Source organism: Desmodus rotundus, chromosome 5, assembly GCF_022682495.2.
Source record: "Desmodus rotundus isolate HL8 chromosome 5, HLdesRot8A.1, whole genome shotgun sequence".
In the NCBI taxonomy this organism is placed as follows: domain Eukaryota; kingdom Metazoa; phylum Chordata; class Mammalia; order Chiroptera; family Phyllostomidae; genus Desmodus; species Desmodus rotundus.
This window is the reverse complement of record NC_071391.1, coordinates 164013953-164035014: the sequence shown is the minus strand read 5'-3', so window position 1 is coordinate 164035014 and position 21062 is coordinate 164013953. Positions and strand designations below refer to the sequence as shown.

General features: G+C 56.3%; 1 protein-coding gene across 10 annotated transcripts in view; it reads left to right on the top strand.

Annotated features, from left to right (window-relative positions):
• ASAP2 (ArfGAP with SH3 domain, ankyrin repeat and PH domain 2) overlaps window positions 1–21062 on the top strand; it is a 125462-nt gene that overhangs the window by 32483 nt on the left and 71917 nt on the right. For 5 of the 10 annotated variants that reach the window (XM_053923778.2, XM_053923774.2, XM_053923779.2 and 2 more), the window contains exons 2-3: window positions 8820–8991; window positions 12002–12074. In XM_053923778.2, the coding sequence (XP_053779753.1) occupies window positions 8820–8991; window positions 12002–12074 (245 nt within the window). The remainder of the gene's footprint in view (window positions 1–8819; window positions 8992–12001; window positions 12075–21062) is intronic. The other 5 variants (XM_053923783.2, XM_053923782.2, XM_053923784.2 and 2 more) reach the window with 1 other exon arrangement.

Here is a 21062-nt window from a genome sequence, read left to right as displayed (position 1 = left end):
GTTTCTTTCACTGTTTTGTAAGGAGCCAGACAGGGTCCTTGGGGCGTGCTGACTGGTCCATGTGAGGGTGGCAGCCGGCAGGACAGGTGCCCTCGGGGAAACGCTGGACGGGGCCTTGTCCTCCGGGTCAGCACGGCCGTGACCACGGCACAGACGCTGACCAGCGCTGTCGGAGCGGGCGGGGAGCGGGGGCAGGTGGGGCAGACAGGTGGTGGTGTGGGAACTGCCTTAGAGTTGAAGGGATTCAGGAGACCAGTGAGTCTAGAGAAATTTATTTTACAAGCTGCGGGCAGGACCTTGAAGGGCTAGGAGTCCATGCGGACAGCGGCCTGGCCAGTCACCAGGCCTGTCCCAACGGCCTTGACTCGGTATGTGGTAGGTCGCCTGCCTCAGCCCCGGCCCTCCGAGGTGAACCCTGGTGCTTCCTCGTGTCCTGAGAACAAAGGAATGATCCATCACGCAGGCAACCAGAGGCTTGGAAAAGTTTCGCACGTTATTCAGGGAAACAGCAGCCACGCAAAAGAAGTAAAGGGGATAGTTAAGGAAGAAATGGTATTTTTTGTTACGGCTTTTCGTTTTTAGGGTCAGCTCACTTGAGGGATACTCTACATGTAGTGAGCTTGAACAGTCAAGTACGTCGGCCATGAGGCCACCCCCACGGTCCTCATGTGGGAGTCCCGTCGCCTCGGAACGTCCTCTCGAGCCCCTCTGCGGCCCGTGCCCCCCGACCCCGGCCCCTGGGGGTCACTGGTCTGCGACCTGTCACTGTAGCGTTGCCTCTGGTAGAGCGCAGAGTACGGGGGGGGGGGGGGGGGGTCATACCGTGTGCAGCCGTGTGCGTCCGGCTCGTTCCGCGTGGCGCCGTGCCGCTGAGCTCCACCGTCCGCTGCTGTCCACGTCCCCAGGCCATGGCTTTCAGTCGGTGCCTGGGTGACCGGGAACCAGCCGACATGGCTGGTTTATCGGCGGCCCCCAGCTGGGCACCTGGGCTCTCTCCAGTTTGGCGTATTAGGAATAAAGCTACTGTAAGTCTTGGTGCCGATGTACGTCTCGTGTTTTTGTCACGTTAAGTACCTAGGAGCGGGGTTTCTGGGTCATTTGCCGAGGGCGTGTTTAACTTCAGGAGACCGCCCTACCGTTTTCTAGGGGGTTGTGCCATTTCGTTCCCACTGGCAACACCCTCAAGTCCCAGTTCCTCCCATCCTTCCCCGCTCGGTGTCGTCCCCCATTCCTGCGGGTGTGCAGCGGGGTCCGCTGCGGTTCTGGGTTCCGTGTCCCCAATAACTGTGATGTTAGCATCTCTCCAGGCCTCTCTTGGCCACTGTATGACCCCTTTGACCTCTGTGTCTGCACTTGCACCCTGCACATCAGGGAGCACGCCATGAGAACAGAGACTTAGGAGTGTGGTAATGACCATCACCAAGTATTCGGTTTTGCCTTTGGAATAGGATGGTAGCCCTTTGCTCACAGTGTTACCGGCGAGTCACTAGTTGATGTTACTGAGACTTCCGTGCAGGGTCCTTAGTTTCCTCTGGGAAATTAATCCACGACACCGAGTACATTTGCATGTTATCGCGACCTCCCCTTGGAGAGAGGGCTGCAGGGCGCATGCCGTCTTAGAGACAGTCCTTTCACCGAGCCGGACATCGGGAACCTCGGAGGGCCCCCTTGTGGGGGGGCGACGGGGGCCTCCACCCTGCCGCCAGAGTCACCCTCTCGTCGTGTGCCATCTGTCGTCTTCGGTCACTGTACTAAACGGAAACCTTCGCAGCTTCCTGGAGGCTCCTGGAGGATAGTGAATAACATGGATATTTGCTTTTTTGAGGGATAATCAATATTGTGCATATTTGCTTCAAACCAGATAGCATTCTGGCCTGAGAAACACAGAATATATCTGCATTTATTCCTTAAATTTATCTCTCTCTGTCTTCTCCCCTTCTCCCTTCAAACAAAACAAATGGCTCCATTAAATGCAGCCTCGGTCCTCAGCCCGGCACTGCAGCCTGCGGCCGGCGCTGTGTCCCGTGGGAGGGACGCTTCCGCAGGCTGCTGTGTCACCGGCAGGGAAGGAATGAGGACCAGCGGGTCTGTCCCCGGCTGTGTGAGCCGGGAGGTCAGCCTCTTCTCCTCAGTGCCAGCGGCCCACGGAACCCTTGCTCTTGCCCACCTCCCATTTTATTAGCTGGGGTTTTGAACGAACTTTTCTTTGGATGGAGAACAAAGGAAGTAAAACCAAATGGTCTGAAGCCTTCCTTGGGGAGAAACACTCACATCCCCAAAAGCCAAAAACAAACAGCCTGGAATGACCCTCAGAAGCCGCCCCAGCCGGGAGCGGCCTTGCCTTCCGCTGCACGTCCGCCCTGCCCTCAGTGACAGGGACGCCTCCTGGCCTCTCCCCTCGCCCCCCACTTCCGCCTCACCCCCGCAGCCCTGTCTGGCCCTGGGGCCTGCTCTTCCTGCCAAGCTGCTTGTGCTGGGCCGTTCTCTCCTGGCCCCCACTGGCCTGGCCTTTCCTGCCTTTCTCCTCCACGTCGTGGCCCCGCCCCGCATCCTAGGTGGGTGTTATTTGGGGGGGCAGAGCTGTTCAGAGGGAAAAGCAGGCATGAGGCCGTCTGTCTGCATCTCCTGGTGGGTCCCTACCTCTGCTCCCCGCTCTGCTTCTGCTTCTGCCTGGTGCTCTGCTCCGAGGCCGGCCCACCTGCTGGGTGCGGCGGCGTCCAGTCCTCTGTGTGCATCCCCAGCAGAGGCGTCTTTCCTGAGAACGGGCACTCCCGATGCCCATGCTGCACTGAGGTGGGGGTGGGCACTGCTGCCGGACTTCCCCAACGTCTCAGCCCTCGCCCCCTGGGCCTGAGGGCTTCCGGGTCATCCTGGGTCACAGGACAGAACCTGGCACCCCAGCTCTAAGTGCAGGGGAGCAGCGGGCACCTGGTATCCGCCCAGCGCCTGCGCCCTGCCTGGTGGACTCCTTGGTGTGGGGAAGGCCGCTTACAGAGCAAGGCCGCTAGGCGGGTCCAACCCTCGACCCTCTCACACCTGTGGAGGGGCCCACCTCTGCTTCTGTCCTGGGCGCAGGTCAGTCCAGTGCAGGTCCGAGCTCTGGCCACCCCACAGATGGCCTGGGATTGAGCATACCTGGGGGAAAACATGGGGGAGAAGCCCACAGAGACCCAGACTGTCAGCGCAGGGGGGGCTGGGGACGGGCTGTCCGCAGTGCTGTCTAGGAGAAGGAAGCGTGGACTCCCCGTCCGTGTGCCCCTGTGGCCCTTGGACTTACCGCCGTACATGGACAGGGGAGCGGGGATGGCGGAGCTGGGGCAGGGCCCTCTGAGGCAGCTCCGCAGGCCCCAAGGCCGGCTGGGCTCTGGTCTGGGGTCAGTCGGCAGTCGTGGCGCTGGACCAGTCCGTCCTGGCCCTTGTTGGGGCCACATCAACCCTGACACGGCCCACCTGCCAGGGGGGCACCCATCCGTGTCCTGCAGATGTCCCAGTGTCCCCACCAAATACATGGTACCACCCCATCCTGGGCATGTGGGTGGGGACCAAGGCCCGGATCTGAGTCCCCATGCCCGTGTCTCTCTGCAGTACCAGTGGCTCCCAGTCCGCCCAGGTCACGAGGATGTAGTGCGGGGGAGGACAGAGTGTGTTGCTGGTGGGCGGCAGCAGGGGGGCAGGGGGCAGGAAAAATGTCTGGGTGGTTCCCACACACCCTCAGGTCCTCCACGAGTTTACCACCTGCCCTTTGCTCCCTTTGCCTTTCTTCCCAGAAAGCTCTGTCTGCCAGAGATGAGAGGTCGGCTTTGTGTGTGGTAGTCAGGTTTGGGGCCTGGACAAGGGTGGTGGTTTCTCCCCTCCCTCCTTCTCCTGCAGGCTGGGTCTCCTTCCCCCTACTTCCCACGCCATCCTAGGGCAGTGGGGCCGGGTCTCTGGATAGGACATGGGAACTGAGGAGTGGCAGGCGAGACGCAGGCAGACCAAAGGCAGTGCGGTCATTTACGTTTCCCCTCGAAAAGCCCAGGAATAGATCGTGTAGCCTGGACACGTGCCAACGATGGCAACCCAGTGCCATGACCACCTCTTACCCACTCCTCCGCACCCGCTCCCTCGGGAAGATTCTGAACCCACAGAACTGGTTACACAGGGTGGCCTGGGGTGGGTACCATGTTCCTGGTGACCGTCAGATGCCAGCAGGGTCAGGGTGGCGGGAGCAGGCAGCCACTCGGGCTGAGGAGTCAGCCAAGCAGCTGTCCGGGTGAATGGGGGCAGACAGCGTCCCTGGGGAGGGAGGGCCAGCGCCAGCGCCAGCACCAGCGGCTTTAGCTCTGCGCGGTGATGTGGGGAAGGGGATGAGGGGTTATGTCCCTCAACACTAGAGGAGGCAGTGGCAGGAGTCACTCGGTGCTCCCTGTGGCCCTGGAAGCTAGGTGGTTAGCAAACAGTGAGGGGCACAGTTCTGGAAGCTTCTCTCTCCATTTGCTGGCGCTCTCCTAGCTTTTCATTAGTTCAAAGCCAAATAAATAGCCTTGGGGCAACTCTCTTGACCTCTGAGTCAGTGTCTCCCGGTTCTCTGAAGTGGGGGGGGGGCGGATGGTGATGTCACGAGAGGCTGTAACTGTTGCGTGAGACGGTGGATGCTGAAGCACTTTGTGGAGCGCTCTGCTGCTCGGCACTGTGGGTGCCAGGTGAGACCACCCCTGCTGTCCTCGGAAAAGGTGCTGCTCTCAGGACCTTAGTCTGGGTGACGTGGGAGCTGCAGCAGAGCCGTGGACATCTCCCAGCCCTCCCCTCACGTTAACAGGGTGGCCATTCCAGGGGGGAGCTGGGGTGGACAGAGCCTGGACCTCGCTGGGTGGTGAACACACAGGCAGGAAGTGGGTCCCCTGCGGGTGCAAGTGAGGGCTGCCCAGAGGCCTTGCTTTGCACCTGGGGTTCCCACACCAAGGGGTCCACAGGGCAGGGGAGTAGGGCAGCTTTGACAGCACACAGGACCCTGTCCAGCGTCCAGTTGGGATGGTAGATCCTTGCGCCAAGGGGGTAAGGGGTGGGGACAGACCCATGGAGTGAATGTGAATGATGGTGTCTCAGGTAGAGCTCCAGAGCCTCCGGAAGCTGAGTTCTCCTTAGCTCCGCCTTAGCGCTCCACCTTAGTACATCACCTTATTACCCTGCCTTAGTACTCCCCCTTAGTACTTCATCTTAGTGCTCTGTCTTAGTGCTTTGCCTTAGTGCTTGCCTCTTTGGCCTCGGGGGTCAGAAAGCAAGCAGCTCTCACGTCTCCCCTCCCCTGTTTGTGCTGCTGTGGTGGAGGTCGCAGGGCCTGCTCCTTGTTTCCTGGGGAACTCGGCCTGGCTTCAGAGTCTGTTGTCTTCTGGGATTGGGGCAGATGTGGGAGGCTGGCCTCCCTCCCAGCCTCCGCTGCTGCTCCTGTGCCCCAGGCCTCACACTGGGTCCAGCGCAGGGACCTCCCCCTTCCTCCTCCCTTTTCCTTCAGGGGTGAGGAAGCACCTCTCCTATCTTGTCCCGTTTTGTTTGTGGTCATTCCCCTGAGACAAAGCATTTCCTGCTTCGAGTCTGAGCTCTTCAGTTGCTCCTTCCAAGGTGGTGGGGGGAGCCTGAGTGAGGTGATGTGGGGACCCCAGGCGCGGCCCCCCATGCTGCGTCTCCTAGGGGACAGGGCACCAGGGCGTGGGCACCGGGATGGCCTTCTGTGCTGCCAGTGTCTCGCAGCTGCCTTGCCAAGATCCGCCTTTGCATTTCCACCTCCCCCAGATCTGCCAGCAGCTTCTCCCCCGCCCCCCCAACTGAAACCAGGATGTGGAGTGTTTTTATAGAGCTGGAGTTCACCGTCATCTGCTTCCGTTTCTCCAAAACGGTTCTAGTGGAATCCTGTGTTCCCGCTGCCGCCTCCAGTCATAGAGTTCCCGGGGGCGCTGCTGGCTCTTGCTGCTCCGGCCTCCACAGCCCCGCGCTCTCCTGATGCCGCGGCCCTCGCACAGCCCGCCGGTTCTCCCCACGTTTTCGTGGAGCGGAACTTAACCCAACGAATGCCCTGTAGGAGGAGCGGTTATCTCGTAGTTCAGCCACTTGCGGTTCCCTCCCATTTTTCGCGACAATATATGTCTCGAAACATAAACAAGATAATCTAATTTTGCCTATTTAATTTTTTGTGGTATGATATTGTATGCATACTTTTGCAACTTGCTTTCTTTGATTAACATTCTTGGGGATTTCATTTGTGTCTGGGTAGGTAAAGTTCCCATTGTTGGGGGGCCCTCGATTGTTGGGGAGCCCTTGATTATATGAGTACGGGACAGTTCACCCATTCACCCTCGGGGCACTGGGGCTTACCCAGTGTTCAGCTTTTGTGTCGTGCAGACCCTTACCCATGTCCCCTGGTGCAGGTGTGCACACCCCGCACTTTCACCATTATGAGGTGATACCAAAGCGTGCCCTTCTCGTTTGCCCGCGCTGTGCACAGCTGGGACTTGGCCTTGCTGTTGCTGATCGTCATTCTTCCTGACACTTCCTGTTCTCCGGGCCTCTGCTCTCCCCCTGCAGTCAGTAGACCGGTGATCGCTCTGGTGTCGCCCCGGCCTGCGGGCCGTGTCTCCATGCCCCCCCCCCCCCCCCCCCCCCCCCGCCAGAGGCTCTGGAAATGTCTGACGCTCTCGTGAACAGTCTCTGTGACTTCCGAAGTAACGCCGGGAGCGCCGGGACTAAAGCTGCTGTCTAAATGTTGTTGGACTCTTTCTTGGCAAAGTCGTCCTTGGGGCACAGATCCTGGCGCTGTTTTGCTTTGTGATTTGGTTTCCTGTCCGTCAAAACTGTCAGTTCTTCTCGGATGGAACACAGGGAGATGGGATGGGACAGTGTGCCTTCTGCCGTTGCTTCTCCTCTCCAGGGCAGCGTCCTCAGGTTCCAGGAATGAGGACAGCCCCTTGTCCCCTTGCTGTCTCAGATTGAGACCTCGGTGCTGGAGACCCAACGCACTGTGCCGCAGCTGCAGCTCGCCCTCTGGGTCCAGGCCAGAGGAGCCGGGGCGGCTGGCGGTGTTGGAGGGACGTTTCTGTGGGTCCCAAGGCCAGGCTCCTAGCCTCTGTGAAGGGCCAGATAGTAAACATTTTAGGCTTTTCAGGCCTAGAGACAACATTGAGGATATTATATAGGTACTTATATACTAAGAGAAAGAATTAAATTTTCACAGAAGTTTTTGTTTTATTAGTGAAACTCAAATACTGCTACTACTAACAATAGAGTATAATTTTTTGGTAATGCCATTTTACTAATGTAAACAGTGGAGTTCTTTCTGGGAGTGGTAACATTTCTCTTAATTGGGGTTCAAAGTTAGTACCCCCATCACCCCACCATCACATCAACTGGAGAAGTTCAGTTGTACAGTAGTAGCTCGAGGTCACCCGAAAACAAGCTAAGGGCTATACTTGGCCTGTGGACCGCAGGCGCCCACCTCTGGCCCAGGCTCATCTCCTCAGACAGACTGTGGGCGAGGCTCCTGGGGGGCTCTGGAACCAAGACTCTGCCCGTGGAGGGAAGACGGGGAGGGCCTCCTAGGGCCCCAGGGGCTTACAGGGATGGCCCACAGAGGGGTGGGGTCGGTGGGAACAGAGGAGAAGCAGGGTGGGGTGTTTGGAAACAGTCACGTCGAACGTTGTGTGTGGCTGGAGCTCTCGAGAAAGGTGGCGAGACACGAGGGGCTGAATTTTTATTTCATTAACTTGACTAATTGTACCCTAAATACTCATGTGGGGCTGGGGGCTGCCACGCTGGGCTGCACAGGCCTGGGCCGCACAGGAGTGGACAGACTTGCGGGCCCCTCCCCGGGAGGGCCGTCCTTCCCCACGCGGCACAGGGGCCCGGAAGCAGTGGTCACAGCTCGGGGACTGAGGGGCAGCACTTCAGGGGCGAGTAAGACCCGTGGCTGGTAACGGAACAGCTCGGGGGGCCAAAGTCACGCTTTCAGAGCGGTTGAAAACCAGTTGTTTATTTCCTCTGAAATATCTCAGACACAGCCCTGCCAGCTTGTGTACATAATAAATTCACTCTGTGCAACTGGTGTTATAAACGAAAGGTCAGCTTTGGTCGAGCGCCTCAGAGTTAATGAGGTCTGGCCAGGCGTAAGCTGCTGTGCGGTCCCTGCTTGGGCCTGTGTGGGCAGTTCGATTCTGGCCCCTCTGTAGTTCTTACGCACAAATTCTGGCCAAAGCTGCAGCCTTTCCCTTTCCTTAAGCTCGGGGAGATTTGGGGTGGGGCGGGGGTGGGCGAGCGCCTAGTCTGTTGGAAATCTACGCCCCATCAGTAGATACTTTTGGTTTCTTGAAACTCTCGAGTTTTGTAGTTTTTTATTAAGATTCCAGAGCTGTTTTTATGTATAATCAACAGAAGACTTCGTCTAGCACTCAGGCGTGATCATTCGAGCTCCCAGTTTAACCTTAGTTATCTAGAAATGTGCACCGTGAGGAAGGGTGTGTTTTGAGTGGGGAGGTGATTGCAATTTTAATGAAAAATGGCCTCTACCGCCTGCCTCCCCTTTATTTCCAAGCCCTTCACAGACCGTAGAACGGCAGCCATTACTGTTTACCCCGTTCCCGGGCTCAGGGAGCTGTGCCTCCCTGGAGTGACAAAGGGGAAGATTCTCTGTCTGGTCCGTCCACTGGCATATTTTTGCAAAAGTTTGTGTCGTGAATGCTGAGAGAGGAGGGTGTGCCCCTCAGCATGATGCGGGAGGGACTCGGTCAGAGCTCGGGTGTTGAAAAGCAAGTTTCATGGTGACTGCCCTCCTGCACTTCCGTGACCACCTCCAGGTCCCACTTTCCTTGGCACGACGGAGCCAAACCCCTGAGAACAGAGATGGCCCTGTGGTTTGCGAGGCTGCCAGAGACCCGAGAGCTAAGACCCGGTTGCGAGAGGCAGGAAGCATCTCCCTGGCCCCTCACTGACGTTCCGGAATGTCTGCTGCCCCACATGGAGCCCCAGGTGGCTCCCCAGCTGTGGGTCCCCGCCCCCTTTGTGTGGCTTGTCCCCAAACTGACCTCATCCCGTCTGCCCAGACCTGTCGTTCTCACTGCAGCCTGCACGGCCTTCAAGTGCCGCTCTCCCCGCCCCTCGCTGGGAAGCCATGGGCAGCCGCTGTGGTCCTCGGGCTCAGCAGGGGCACCGCTGCCCAGATTTGAGCCCCTGCCTGCCTGTCCAGTCTCGTGGTCATTGACTGAGCTGCTTTCTCAGTCCTGTTCTGTGCCAGGCTCTCTGCTAGGCACGCAGAGATGAGCAAGTTCCTTTCACAGGAGAACACTAGGAAAAGTAAAAAGACACCGCAAAGTTAATTTCATTGATATCTTATTTAACTTATTACGTCTAAAGTATCATTGTTTTAACATGTAACAGCAGCCACATCTCAGTGATCAGCAGACACGTGGCTGGTAGGTACCACGTGGTCTTGAACCGGAGCGAGCAAGTAAGAAAGCAGGTGGGCAAGGTAAGTCCTGGCCCCGGCTTTGGTTCCTTAGGGGGCCACCCTGCTAGATTGTAAACTCCATCAGGCAAGGTGTTGCCCCGTTGTGGTTGCCATGGATCTCCAGTGCCTAGCTTAGTACTTGGCACATAGTAGGTGCTCAGTAAACATTACCAGGTGAACTGTTGAGTAAGCACAGGATCCTACAGGAAAAGCTAGAAGGAGCACCTCTCCTGTCCGAGAAGGCTTCCAGGAGATGATGTCTCTAAACCAGCCTGCGGAGTCAGACTAGAGGCTGATGGGTCAAGAGCAGGCAGGGGGAGTGTTCGGAGGGGGCGGGGAGAACGAGTGCCGTACTTGGAGGTAAGAGAAGGCAGTGGGTTGAGGGGGCTCTGGTAGTTCCCGGCAGTGGGGGCTTAGGGTACAGGTGGAGGTGGGGAGGATGTCGAGAAGTGAGGCTGGACGAGGGACCGGGCCAGACCGTAAGGGGTTTAAGCTGTGCTGCAGAGTTGAGACATTATTCTGAGGACATCAGGCAGCCTTACCGGGGACCAGGCTGGGAGCGGCCCCGGACCTTCTGTTGTGCGTTTCTGTCCTTCGTGTGTGGTGGTCTCTCCCTCCACACCTCCTGGCACAGAGGGGGCTCCCCGAGAATGTTGGCCCACGTGTCACGTTCCCATGCAGTCTGACCAGGCTCCTGCTGTGTGGGGAAGCCTGGGAAGGGGGGCAGGTGTTATTTGGATGCGGGTCAGACGCTGTGCTAGCGATCACAGAGATGGGGCAAGACCAGATTCTTTCTCTAAGTGCTACATTAGATGTTGACAGATCGAACGTGTTTTTCAAAGGTGTCCCTTCGCCGGGGGACTGGGACCTTCCGAGCTTTGATGAGTGCGTTGAGCCTGGGTCTTCGTGTGAGAGCTGCACTTGCCGGCACGTGGCCCATGGCCTTTCGGGTCCCGGGCGTTTCTGGTGTGACCTGAGTGAGTCCTGTCTCCTTGCCGGCACCGGCAGAACCCCGGAGGTCGGGGCGAGCGTGGCAGGGTGTTATTTGCCGGGTGGCAGATTGGGGAGTAAAGAGAGTTAGTTGATGAGACTGTGTGAGAAAGAGGAGCTCAGAAGTGACTTTCATGGGTTATGTGCTGTTTCCACACCCCTTCTTTATGTCTCAAGGAAAGGTCAGAAATGGATTAAAGATGACCTCTTAGGGAAATGAAAATTAATTCTCTACAACCAATTTTGACTCTCTTTTATCAGTTCTTACCTACCCTTCTCTGCAATATGTCAGAAAATAGTGCTTTTAAAAAAAAAATTATAGCTCTTCTTTGTCAAATGAGGCTAAAAAAATTTTAGAAAAATGTTTTCTGTCAAAAAATTATAGAGGCTGTAATTTTTTGACAGAAACTTGTCAGCCGCGATCACATCTGTTCTCAGCATCCAATAAAGTAGTCACTGTGGCTTCAGAATGAGGACTCACGGTGCTGTTGTCATGTGTGGTTTCGGGAGGTGGTCCAGGACGGCTGGGAGCCCAGGTTGAGTCCTCAAGAGGGTGGGGCCCTGCTGTCCGAGAGCCACCACGATTGTCGATGACCAAAACTCACGCGGAGTGATGGGTTCAGTTCTCAAGAGCCCCTGTGGACCAGCTGCTGGCCGGGTGCTTCCCCTGCGGGCTTTCCTTTCGTCTGTGCCCTGATCCTGTGGTTGGAGTCACTGTCCCAGTTTACAGGTGCCGTCTCCCTCCCGTCCCAACTGCAAGCAGCACCCGTTGGTCTTCCGTGGGGTTTAACTGGGAAACCTCCCGTCTCGTCTGTGCCTGTAGAGCTATGGTTCAGCCTGCACGTGTCTTAAGCCACTGCATAGCGTTCGGGTGCTTGTGTGCCGGGCATTCGAGGTGCCGTGTACCGCTGCTGTGTCGCGGTTGGTCTGTAAATATTTGCTGAATGTCAAATACAATACCTAAGCGTGTCTCTTGAATCGTTTGACCTTGCAAAGGAGGTATTGTAGCTCCGGCTTTCTGGAAGGGAAATCTGAGGTTTGGCAAGGACGGGGAATGTGCCTTCCAAACCAATAACCAAATAGATATACTTCAGTCTTCTCAAGTCCAGAGTGTTGTGCCTTCCACCGGGCCATGCTGCCTCTGGCCGGGGTGGTCTGGTGCTAGACGGTGTCTGTCTTTGGGTGGAGGGGGGGGAGGGGCTGGCACGGCACTCTGCCTCGGCACACACGCCCCGAAGCCCTGCTGGTTCACAGGGAGCGCTGAGACTTTGTGGTGGTGGAGCTGGACCGAGGTAACCAGTTTCTCTGTAGAAGCCTGAGTCCGGCAGCTGGTGTGCACAGAGGCGGCTCAGGGGCTTCAGGTGGGTGGGGCACGTGGGGGTGCCCGCGTTTGGTGACCACCCGATCCTCACACCGCACTGAGGATTTCTCCCATGGAAGCAGCCCGGAGCCGCCTCCTGAGGGGCTCTCACCTGACTGTCCGTGGGTACCTGGGGTCTAAGCCCAGACCCTGTTTTACCTGGTGTTTTCTCTCTACTTTAGGCTTTGGACGTGGACCGGATGGTTCTGTACAAAATGAAGAAATCCGTGAAAGCGATCAACATGTCTGGGCTGGGTGAGTGCGCGCCTCCTTCCCTTTCCGGGGGGTTTCTTGGGCAGAAGTGCCACAGCCGTGGTCCCATTTGCTGGGATGTTGGCTCCCATGTAATGGGCCACGGACTCGACTCCTGTCTCTGGGCCTGCCGATGGACCACGGATGGACATGTGAGAGCTAAACCATCAAACTTCCTAGAGAACACACAGGAGCATATCTTTGCCCCCTGGGGTAGGCAGAGCAGAAAGCAATAAGCGGAGAAGGAAAAAATGTGGAGAACAGACCCAGAAGGAGAGGAAAGGGGAGTGGGGGGAGGGGGCGGCTCGTGGAAGAAGCCGTCGCTAGGGAATTCCGGGAACTGAAGAAAGATTTACGATCTCAAATTGAGACGGTCCGCCAACACCTAAGCCAAACAGTGTACGTGTACATAGATGAGTGTGTGTGCACACATATGTCTGGGTATGTATACGTATGAGTAGGTGTGCTCATACATCTCAAGACATGTGTTACTACTCGACAGCAGGGAGAAAGAGAAAATGTAAAAATTCCCAAGAGGTGGGGAAAAGCAAATATACATATGTAAAGCATATGTACATTTGCTTCCCCCTAAATATATATTTTATATATATCCTATCTCTATATGTCTGTATATAGATATTTCCCAGATAGGTAGGTAGGTAGATACTTCTCTATTTAGGGGAAAATGCTTAAAAATAACTTGTAGGGTTTTGACTTTATAGATATTTTTCCTCCGTTTATTATGCACATTTCATATATAGTCCTTGCATTGACATTAAAACGGTCAGACAGGTATTAGGTTGTTTGTGATAAATGCCACATGAACGTGAAATAAGCTCAGGAAAGCAAACAAATAAGAGAGAGGACTCACGTGTTCTAGCCCCCAGCCGAGTCGGGTCGGGCTGCTCTGGGGCCGGGGCTGGTGGTGGTAGTGGGTGGTAGCGCTGTAGGGTACAGTGCGGGTCCCCGGCCCTCAGCCAGGAGGCTGTTGGCTGCTGCCACCCCTCCCGCCACCCCTGGCCATTAACCACGGAGGACGGGAGTAGTGTCTGTGTGTGTGTGCACGCATGTGTGTGGTCGGCATCTAATGCTTAGCGGTCAAGGGTGCTGATGCAGATCCTCTGACGGGCAGGGCCGCCCCCGGCAAAGAACCGCCCGGTTCCACACGTCCGTGGTGCCAAGGTCGAGAAGCCCTCATCTCGATGTTCTGCCACGTCCTCTACAATTTAAAATAAAATAAACAATAAGATGAGAACGAAAGCCATCACCATGCCTGGCTGGCCCTTACATAAATACTGATGGATTTATCAATGGATTGGCTGATTGCCTGACAGCTACGGGTTCTGTGAAAGGAGGGGATCGAGCTGGTTTTCGGTGACTAACCCCTGACCAGAACTAAGCCAGTGTTGGGAAATCATTGTTATGTTATTGGAAAGAACCAACGAGGGAAAGGATAACATGCTCTCCACTTCCCGCAGCACCGAGAGTGCTGGAACAGGGGTTCGAATGTCCAGAAAGCAGATCACCTGCCATTGGCTGTTTCCCAGGAAGGTGGGGGTGGGGAGGAGTGCTGGAGGTGGCCAGCACTGGGAAGACGGGGGAAAGGCCTGCCGCCTGTCTGTCCGCTTCCTGATGTCCCGTTAGAAAGGTCAAAATGCCGAAGAAGCCCCGCTTTGCATTGGAAAACCCATGGAGCTTCATGGTGAAGGTAGCAGTTCCGGAAAAGCTGCTGGGGACGAGACAGGTGCTACAGTTGAACGAGCTGATGAATATGAGCCCCCAGTCCAAGAATGTGTTTAAGTTCAGACATTTCATGGTGACAGATAAAAAGGCCTGTTTGTGATATATAAAAGGAGAAGAGAGAGAATACTACCTTAGACACACACTCTTGCACACACGTACACACACACTGACACACTTGTACACAAACCCTCCCAAGGCATCGTGTGTCCCCCGTGTGTACAAAGCAGTGGTTTTCTGACACAACAGTCAGTGTATGGTGTTGGCTCTCACTTTTTGAAAAGATGACAACCCAGCCAGAGGTATTTTTTTGGAACGACCTGTGTACAGTTTTGCAAAAGTAGTTATTATAGTAATTTGCTGTGAAGCTATTTCTACAGTAATTGTTCCCACTCCAATGGACCGCCCTCTGACCTCTTTTTAAAAGTCCAGTTCATACTTATTCTAAGACTTCTATGAGCCTAACCTTTCCTGAGCTCTGTCTCCACCCCAAGGCACTTCTCCCCCCCTCTCCAATGCTGAAGTTCCTATTTTGCAGCCGTCCGACAGAGCAGTGGGCGAGAAACTGTCTTTGTCAGAAAGGAAGCGAGCAGAGAGGCTTTTGCTTTCACTTCTCCACAGTGACTCCGCCTCAAAGACCTGGTTGCGGCTCCCCCTGCCCTGCCAGGGGTGCCCCTCCTCGCTCTCCCCCAGATGTCCCGGAGAAACGGTCACCTGCTTGAAGCAAAACAAAGGAGGAAAGAAGTGCTGATTTCCCCACAAACCCTGACCACCGGCAAAAAACCATCTTCCATCCACAGAAGAAAATGAGAATTGCTTGGTGCATTTCCCGGTATGTGCGGTGTTCACCAGAACAAGGCTATTGACTACAGCCCTTAGAATTCACCCAGAGAACTTTCCCATTATGGGTGTTACAAGTTGACCCTTGAACAATACGGGTTTGAACTGGATCAGTTCACTAATATGCAGCATTTTTTTCAATGAATACACAGTCAGCTCTGTGTATCCCCAGCTTTCGCGTCCCCAGATTGCACGGACCTCAGATCGAACACAGCGTTTCCCACCTGCAGGTGGGAACCCGTGGATGCAGAGGGCCACCACCTGCACTGTCCTGCGCCGTTTCATGCAGGGGACTTGAGCATCCACCAGCGGTCCTGGAACCAATCCCCCGCGGTACCAAGGGACTTCGTTCAGTTTTTAGGGAGTCAGCAGTCACACTCAGAGTTTGGACCACGTGAGCATCGGCGCCGCCAACCTCAGCGTTGTTCAAGGGCCCAGGAATCAGGGTAGCAGCTCGAAAGAAAGAAACGTAATAGTTTAGGAAGTGGAGTTCTGGGGCCCATTACGAAGATACCTCTGGCACGATTTTCCACCTGTTACATGAGAAACTAAATTGTAACAATCCTCAGTGTTCAGCATCCTGTTCCCTTGTTGTAGCGTCAGAAACTGGTGCCCAGAGTTCTCGGAGGGCGGTTTTTCGGCGCACGTCAAGGAAAAGAGAAACCTTGTAGTAGGATGATGCTCGAAGCATTCCTTGCATTGTTGCTTGTCCTGGTGACCAGCGGGCCCCTTGTGTGACATGGGCTGCTGGGTGGGTACGTCTGCGGGTGCAGCAGCAGGAGGGAGAGCGCTCGGGGTGAAATCAACTTTCAGATGGTAAAATCCAGGCTACAGAGCACGCGTATACCAAACCTGTGATAAAAAGACCTGGAGGTTTCACACCCAGTGAAGAAAAGAAAGTATGTCCGTCTCTGTTGATGTTGTTGAACTTGAGCCTGGAAACAACACAGATCTGACATTCACGAAGTGTTTATTACAGGCCCGGGGCTGTGTGTGACAGGTACCTGACGTGAATTGAATGCTGCCACCAACTCTAAGGCAGGTGCTCTCAGTGACTCCACTCACGGGCGAGGTCACAGGGGCACAGTCGTCATTGCCCAGGGTGACGTAGCTGGAAAGAAGAGGAGCTGAGACTGAAACCAGGTTGCTTCCCAGAGTCCACGTGACCGTGACACGCAGTCAGGGTGCACCCGAGGACACTGTGTGGGACCCCAACCCAGCAGGAACCCAGCTGTGGGGACACCCTGGTGCCAGCTGTCCGAGCGCCGGTGACTCTGATGAGAAATCTCCAGGTACTCAGGTTGACCCCAAGTTCAGAAGCAGCCGGGACAGGATGGGTGTGCCCAAGGTGGGTCACAGGTGGCCTGAGGGAGGCACGGAGTGACCTGTGAGAGCTGCGTTTGAAGAGGAACCTGGGACTTCCCTGGGGACTTCCCTGTTGGTGGATGCTGGAAGTACAGGGCCCAGCTTAGCCTGGGGGTAGGGAGGAGGGAGAAAGCCCTTCTGAGGGTAGCCCTCTCTGGGATGAGGAAGTGACCAGTCTTCTGTTCTCCTCTAGAGGATTCAGAAGATGACGGGTGACGATAATTATGCCTCAGAGTTATCCGGGTAAAATGAACAGAAGGTTCAAGGCCACCTAATCGGCAAACGAAAAGTGGATTCCCTCCCTGTCCTCGGGGCGTCCCCTCAGAGCCCGCAGTCTAAAGGGACAGGGGACCAACACACACAGACGTCCGCGTGTCCGTCTCGGTTCTTCACCGCCCTCCCTCATCCTTTGCCTCCGAGTGGACTTCCTGCGTGCAGTACGCATCTTACATAGAGGCGCCGGGTTGTGTTGTGTACACGGCTTCCAACCGTCACTTCTGTCGTTAATGTAGGGTAGGGTCAAAGAATGTGGGGTGATCACAGACAAAAGTTTTCACACTCTGACAGTCCACCCTCACCTTGACCTTGTTGATTCCACAGCTAGCTGTCTGTGCTGGGCATAGCCTGCCCAGATGCCAGCCTGGGATAACGTCCCTGGGACCAGGGGTTTCTGTACGGTCAGAGGGGGTGGTGCCCCAGGGGAGACTCAGCAGAAATGAGTTTGGAATGAAGTGTGGAAAGCAGAAAGGAGCACGGCGCCGTGGAGAAAGTGCAGGAAACAACAGGGACAAAGCCAAGCGTCTGGCCAGGAGCAGGGGGCTGCAGGGTCCTAGTCAGGGCGGCCGCTGAGACTGAGGCTGGGCAGTCATGGGCTGCCTGTCCGCTCTCCTGCCCCCGCCTTCTCTGTGGCTGTGACACCTGGTGTTGGTGCTGCGTGTGCCGGCGGGGCTGTGGGACTGCACCACGTTTGTGTCAGCCTGGTGGGGACGATGTGATGAGCAAACGGAGACGCGGTCCTGGCGTGGTGGGAAGGCCCTCGGAGGGCTGGGCATCAGGACACTCTGCAAACCAGCCATGTGCACCTGGGCGAGTCAGCACCTTCTCCCACCTCCGGTTCCCTTGTCTGCCGAGTGAGGACTGTGGACCGTGTGCTCTCCCACCCAAGAAGACTCAGTAGTGGGCACAGGTGGCCCTGCGCAGGCGGGACATGAGCCTGTGCGGCCCTGAGATAGTTTTGAGAGTGGGGAGCTGGAGGCAGGCAGGGGGTGTACAGCCAAGAGCACGCTCATGGCCCTGAACACATGGGACCCTTCGTGTGTCCCTGCAGTGGGTGCCTTCCTGGTCCTGCCGCTTCTCTGGCAATTCCTACTCGACCTTGGAGCCCCAGCTCAGAGGCCCCCTCCTTGGCATCTCGGGACCCTCAGCACCTAGCACACCACCTGGCAGCCCACAGGCCAGCAGGGCGTGGGACGGCGTGCCTTGCCCAAGGCATCATTGATCACTTGTGTCTTTGCGGCCCTGTGTCCCCCTCCAACAGTAGAGCCATGCCCTGTCGCAAGGCTGGAGTTAAGGAGTGAAATGCTGGAGATGGAAGTGAAGGTGGTGACACTGGCTGTGGGTCCCCTCCCGTCCCCGGGCAGCACTGGGTTGGTGGGCGCTGCGGCCTGTTGAGTGGGAGTAAAGGGGCCGCTCTAGTTCTTTCTGGGTCCAGTGGTTTTTGCTTGAACTACGTGCACTGAACCTTTTCCTGGGAAGGGTGGTCTCTCACTTCCTCCCCCCAAGTGGCTTGGGGAACAGAGTGACTTTTGTGCAGTGAGGTGTGGCTCCAGGGAAGGCTGCGGGGTTGGAATGGGGAAGAGGCAGGGTCTCATCTCTGGTCTCGGTGACTCGGATTCCCGACTCCCAAGTCCCTCCCACATCAGAGGTCCTTGGGGCTGGATCATTAATAAGAGTTAAAGATAAGTCTGAATGAGGGGGCGGTGGGAGAGCGAGCTCTTTTTAGAGGAACAGCGTTCACAAGTCTGTAAATAAAAGCTGATTGCCCTGGTTTGGGTTCTTTCCAGAAACTTTATTCCCAAGCTATTTATTTTTGGTTCCTATTTTAAATTTGTTTTTGGCAAAAGAAAAATAAAGGCACTCGGCTACTTTCTGTTCTCTGGTAGGAAACTCTCACACTCGGGGTGACCTGGAGTGGCCGGTCAGCCAGTGGATGTGTGTTTTCGGGGGGCTGGCTGTGCCAGCAGTGGGCTCCGTGCGGGGTGATGCCCCCGGGAGACCTGGGGAGACACCGGGCTGTGGGCTTTACGGGGAAGTTTGGGTGTGTTTGCAAGGAGAGAGATTTGTGTTACAAGCCTCAACCAGATCAACACGAAGATGGTCCCAGTGGATGAAAACCCTTTACATAGGAATACGTGGGGTCAGCACGACAGGTGAGGTGGTGGATGAGGATGATCACAAGGAGCCAAAAACTCACTGATCACCGTTGGCGTTGCTGGCATCATTCCCTTACTTTGAAGACATATGAGGGAAAGAATGTTTTGTAAACGTGGCCTACACCAGTGGGGAGGCCCAGAAGGAGGGGCAACAGGAAGTTCGTCCATACTTGGTGTTGGAACGTGAAGCGTTGCTGTTTCCCCGCTGTGCCAGGTTGGCCGACTGCCTGTGAAGGAAAGACAGGCTCCTGTCCCACAGGTGGCCAGGTGTGGGAGAGGGGAGGGGGGCAGCCTGAGCAGTGAACAGAGGGTGGATTTGGTCCCTGCCCCACCTCTTACGCACAGTGAGACTTTGGGGAAATCGTGTAACTCCTCCGAGTTCCCCTTTATTCAGAAGATGACGGGTGACGATAATTATGCCTCAGAGTTATCCGGGTAAATTGAACAGAAGGTTCAAGGCCACCTAATCGGCAAGCGAAAAGTGGATTCCCTCCCTGTCCTCGGGGTGTCCCCTCAGAGTGTCCCTGAGGGTCCAAGGGCTCCCTAGCTCCCAGGGCCGCCATGGCCTCAGCATTTCTGTTTCTCTCCGCCGCCAGAGTGACATCACCAGGCGTCTGCTGGTGGCTGTCGCTCCTTCTGAAACCGCACTGGAATTGCCCACATCTCAACCACCAATTTTGAAATAGTTAAAATAGCATGTGGTTGGAAAGGGACTGTCCTCCACGGTTGACCACAGGTTCTGGATTTAAGAGTCTTGTGAAACAGAAGGTGGGACTGACCCGCCTCCGAAGTGGGGCTTTGGAAACCCCACGCGTAGGCCCCTGGGCTCTTGGCGAGGCCAGCTGCTCTCGGGGCTGAGACGCGGGCTGGCGTAGCGGAGCAGGGGAAGAGTGGGCTTCGGGGACAGACAGACCCGGGTTAGAGCCCGCTCAGCCACGTTCCGGCTCTGCTTCCTGGCACAAGTTATTTGCTGTCTTTGGGCCCCCGTTTCCTGTTGGGGTTATGAGACAGAAGACCTGTCATAGAAAGCTGATGTCAGTACGGGAGAAAGGTTTCTGGTCAATATAAGTGACATGTGGCTGCTGTGAACTCTTACCAGTGCGGTTGGGTGTGCGCTGGGTGTGGCTGAACTCTGACCCTTACTCTGTGTCGTCGCTTCTCACCTTAACCTTGTGAGTGTCTCCCCGCGGGCCTTCAGCCCTCGTGTGGCCGAGACAGAGCCCCAGTGAGAGGGAACGACGTAGCAGGGCCGCCCACATTCCCCGGAAGGTGGAGGGCTGGAACCCTGCTCTTCTGCGGGCTTTTCCTGTTCTGCCCGCTCTTCCTGTTCACCTATGTGTGTCTCTGCCCATTCGCCGAGTGTGGTCTTGGAAATGCAGGTTCTTTTCTGGAATGCCCCCCCCCCAAAAAAAATAGTAAAGGAAAAGGGCTTGAACAGTGAAATCAATTGTCTCTTGTGTTTGTTGGATCCACTCGGGAATCCCCTAAGACATTTAAATGCCACTGGAGGTCAAGGGCAAGGCACCTCCGCAGTAGGATGAGTGGGAACAGTGTTCACAGGTCAGAGGAATCTGGTTCTGGGGCGAGGACTGCCCCCCCCCCACCCCCCCGCCGCAAACAAACATTCCCCTCCTTGGCCCCAGTTGTCAGGCCCAGCCTAGGCATTGGCTGCGGCTGACAGTGTGGCTTCCCGGGGAAAGTGGTAGAGTTCACGTGCAAGTTCGTGCTGCGTGTCTGCCTGCCCTGTTGTGCCTGTGATGTGGTCGCGTTACATTTCTAATTGAGAGGAGGAATAAGCGGACATCGGGTGTCCATGCAAACGGGCGTAGTCTGGGTGCAGACTGGCTGGACTCATTTAGAGGGCCTCACCCAGAAGTGAGGGAGTTCTATGCAACCACATTGTGTTACCAGAGTTGCCTGTGTCCCCGGCCCCCACCCCGTTTCTGATTCGAGGTCTGGGATGGGCCTCCAGTCTCAAGTCTGGAGAAGAGCCGCGATGGTCTCCATAGTCCGCAGGAGCCGGGGGTCACTGAGTGCGGACCCGAGTCCAGGCTCCTGCTCCGTGAGGCCCAGTGACAGTGAGATGCGCCGGGTGGAGGCCAGGGCTTGCTCTTTGTGTCCCAATGGCGGGTGGGCTGTCCTTTGGTTCAGGCACAAAGACGAATGGAATGCATCCCCTATCCCTTCTACCTATCGGGAAACACACGTACCAGGCAATCCCAGCATAACGGGCCAAGTGCAAGGACAGGAAGGCACCCCAGCCAGACACCCAGCACCAGGTGGAGCTGTGGAAGGCATCCTGGAGGAAGGCCAAGTCTGTGGGATGCACGGGAGTTAGGGAGGACGGGGCCACTCACTGCCTTAGCTGCCCTAGCCTGAGCTCCAGGACTGGGCTCTGCCTGCGTCGGAAGGAGGCGCTGTGGCCAGAGTCGCAAGTTTCACGCTAGACACGAGCTGCCCGCTGTCACGGAGGCGACTGGGCAGGTGACTCCTACCATGGTGCAGGAGGAGTCCTGGGGGGCGTGGAGGGTGTTGGGGCGGCCTTGGTGGTCTCGTCGATGAGCTGCAGGCTCAGGGGCCCCTTCTCCCCTTCTGCTTATCAGGCTCGGGCTTG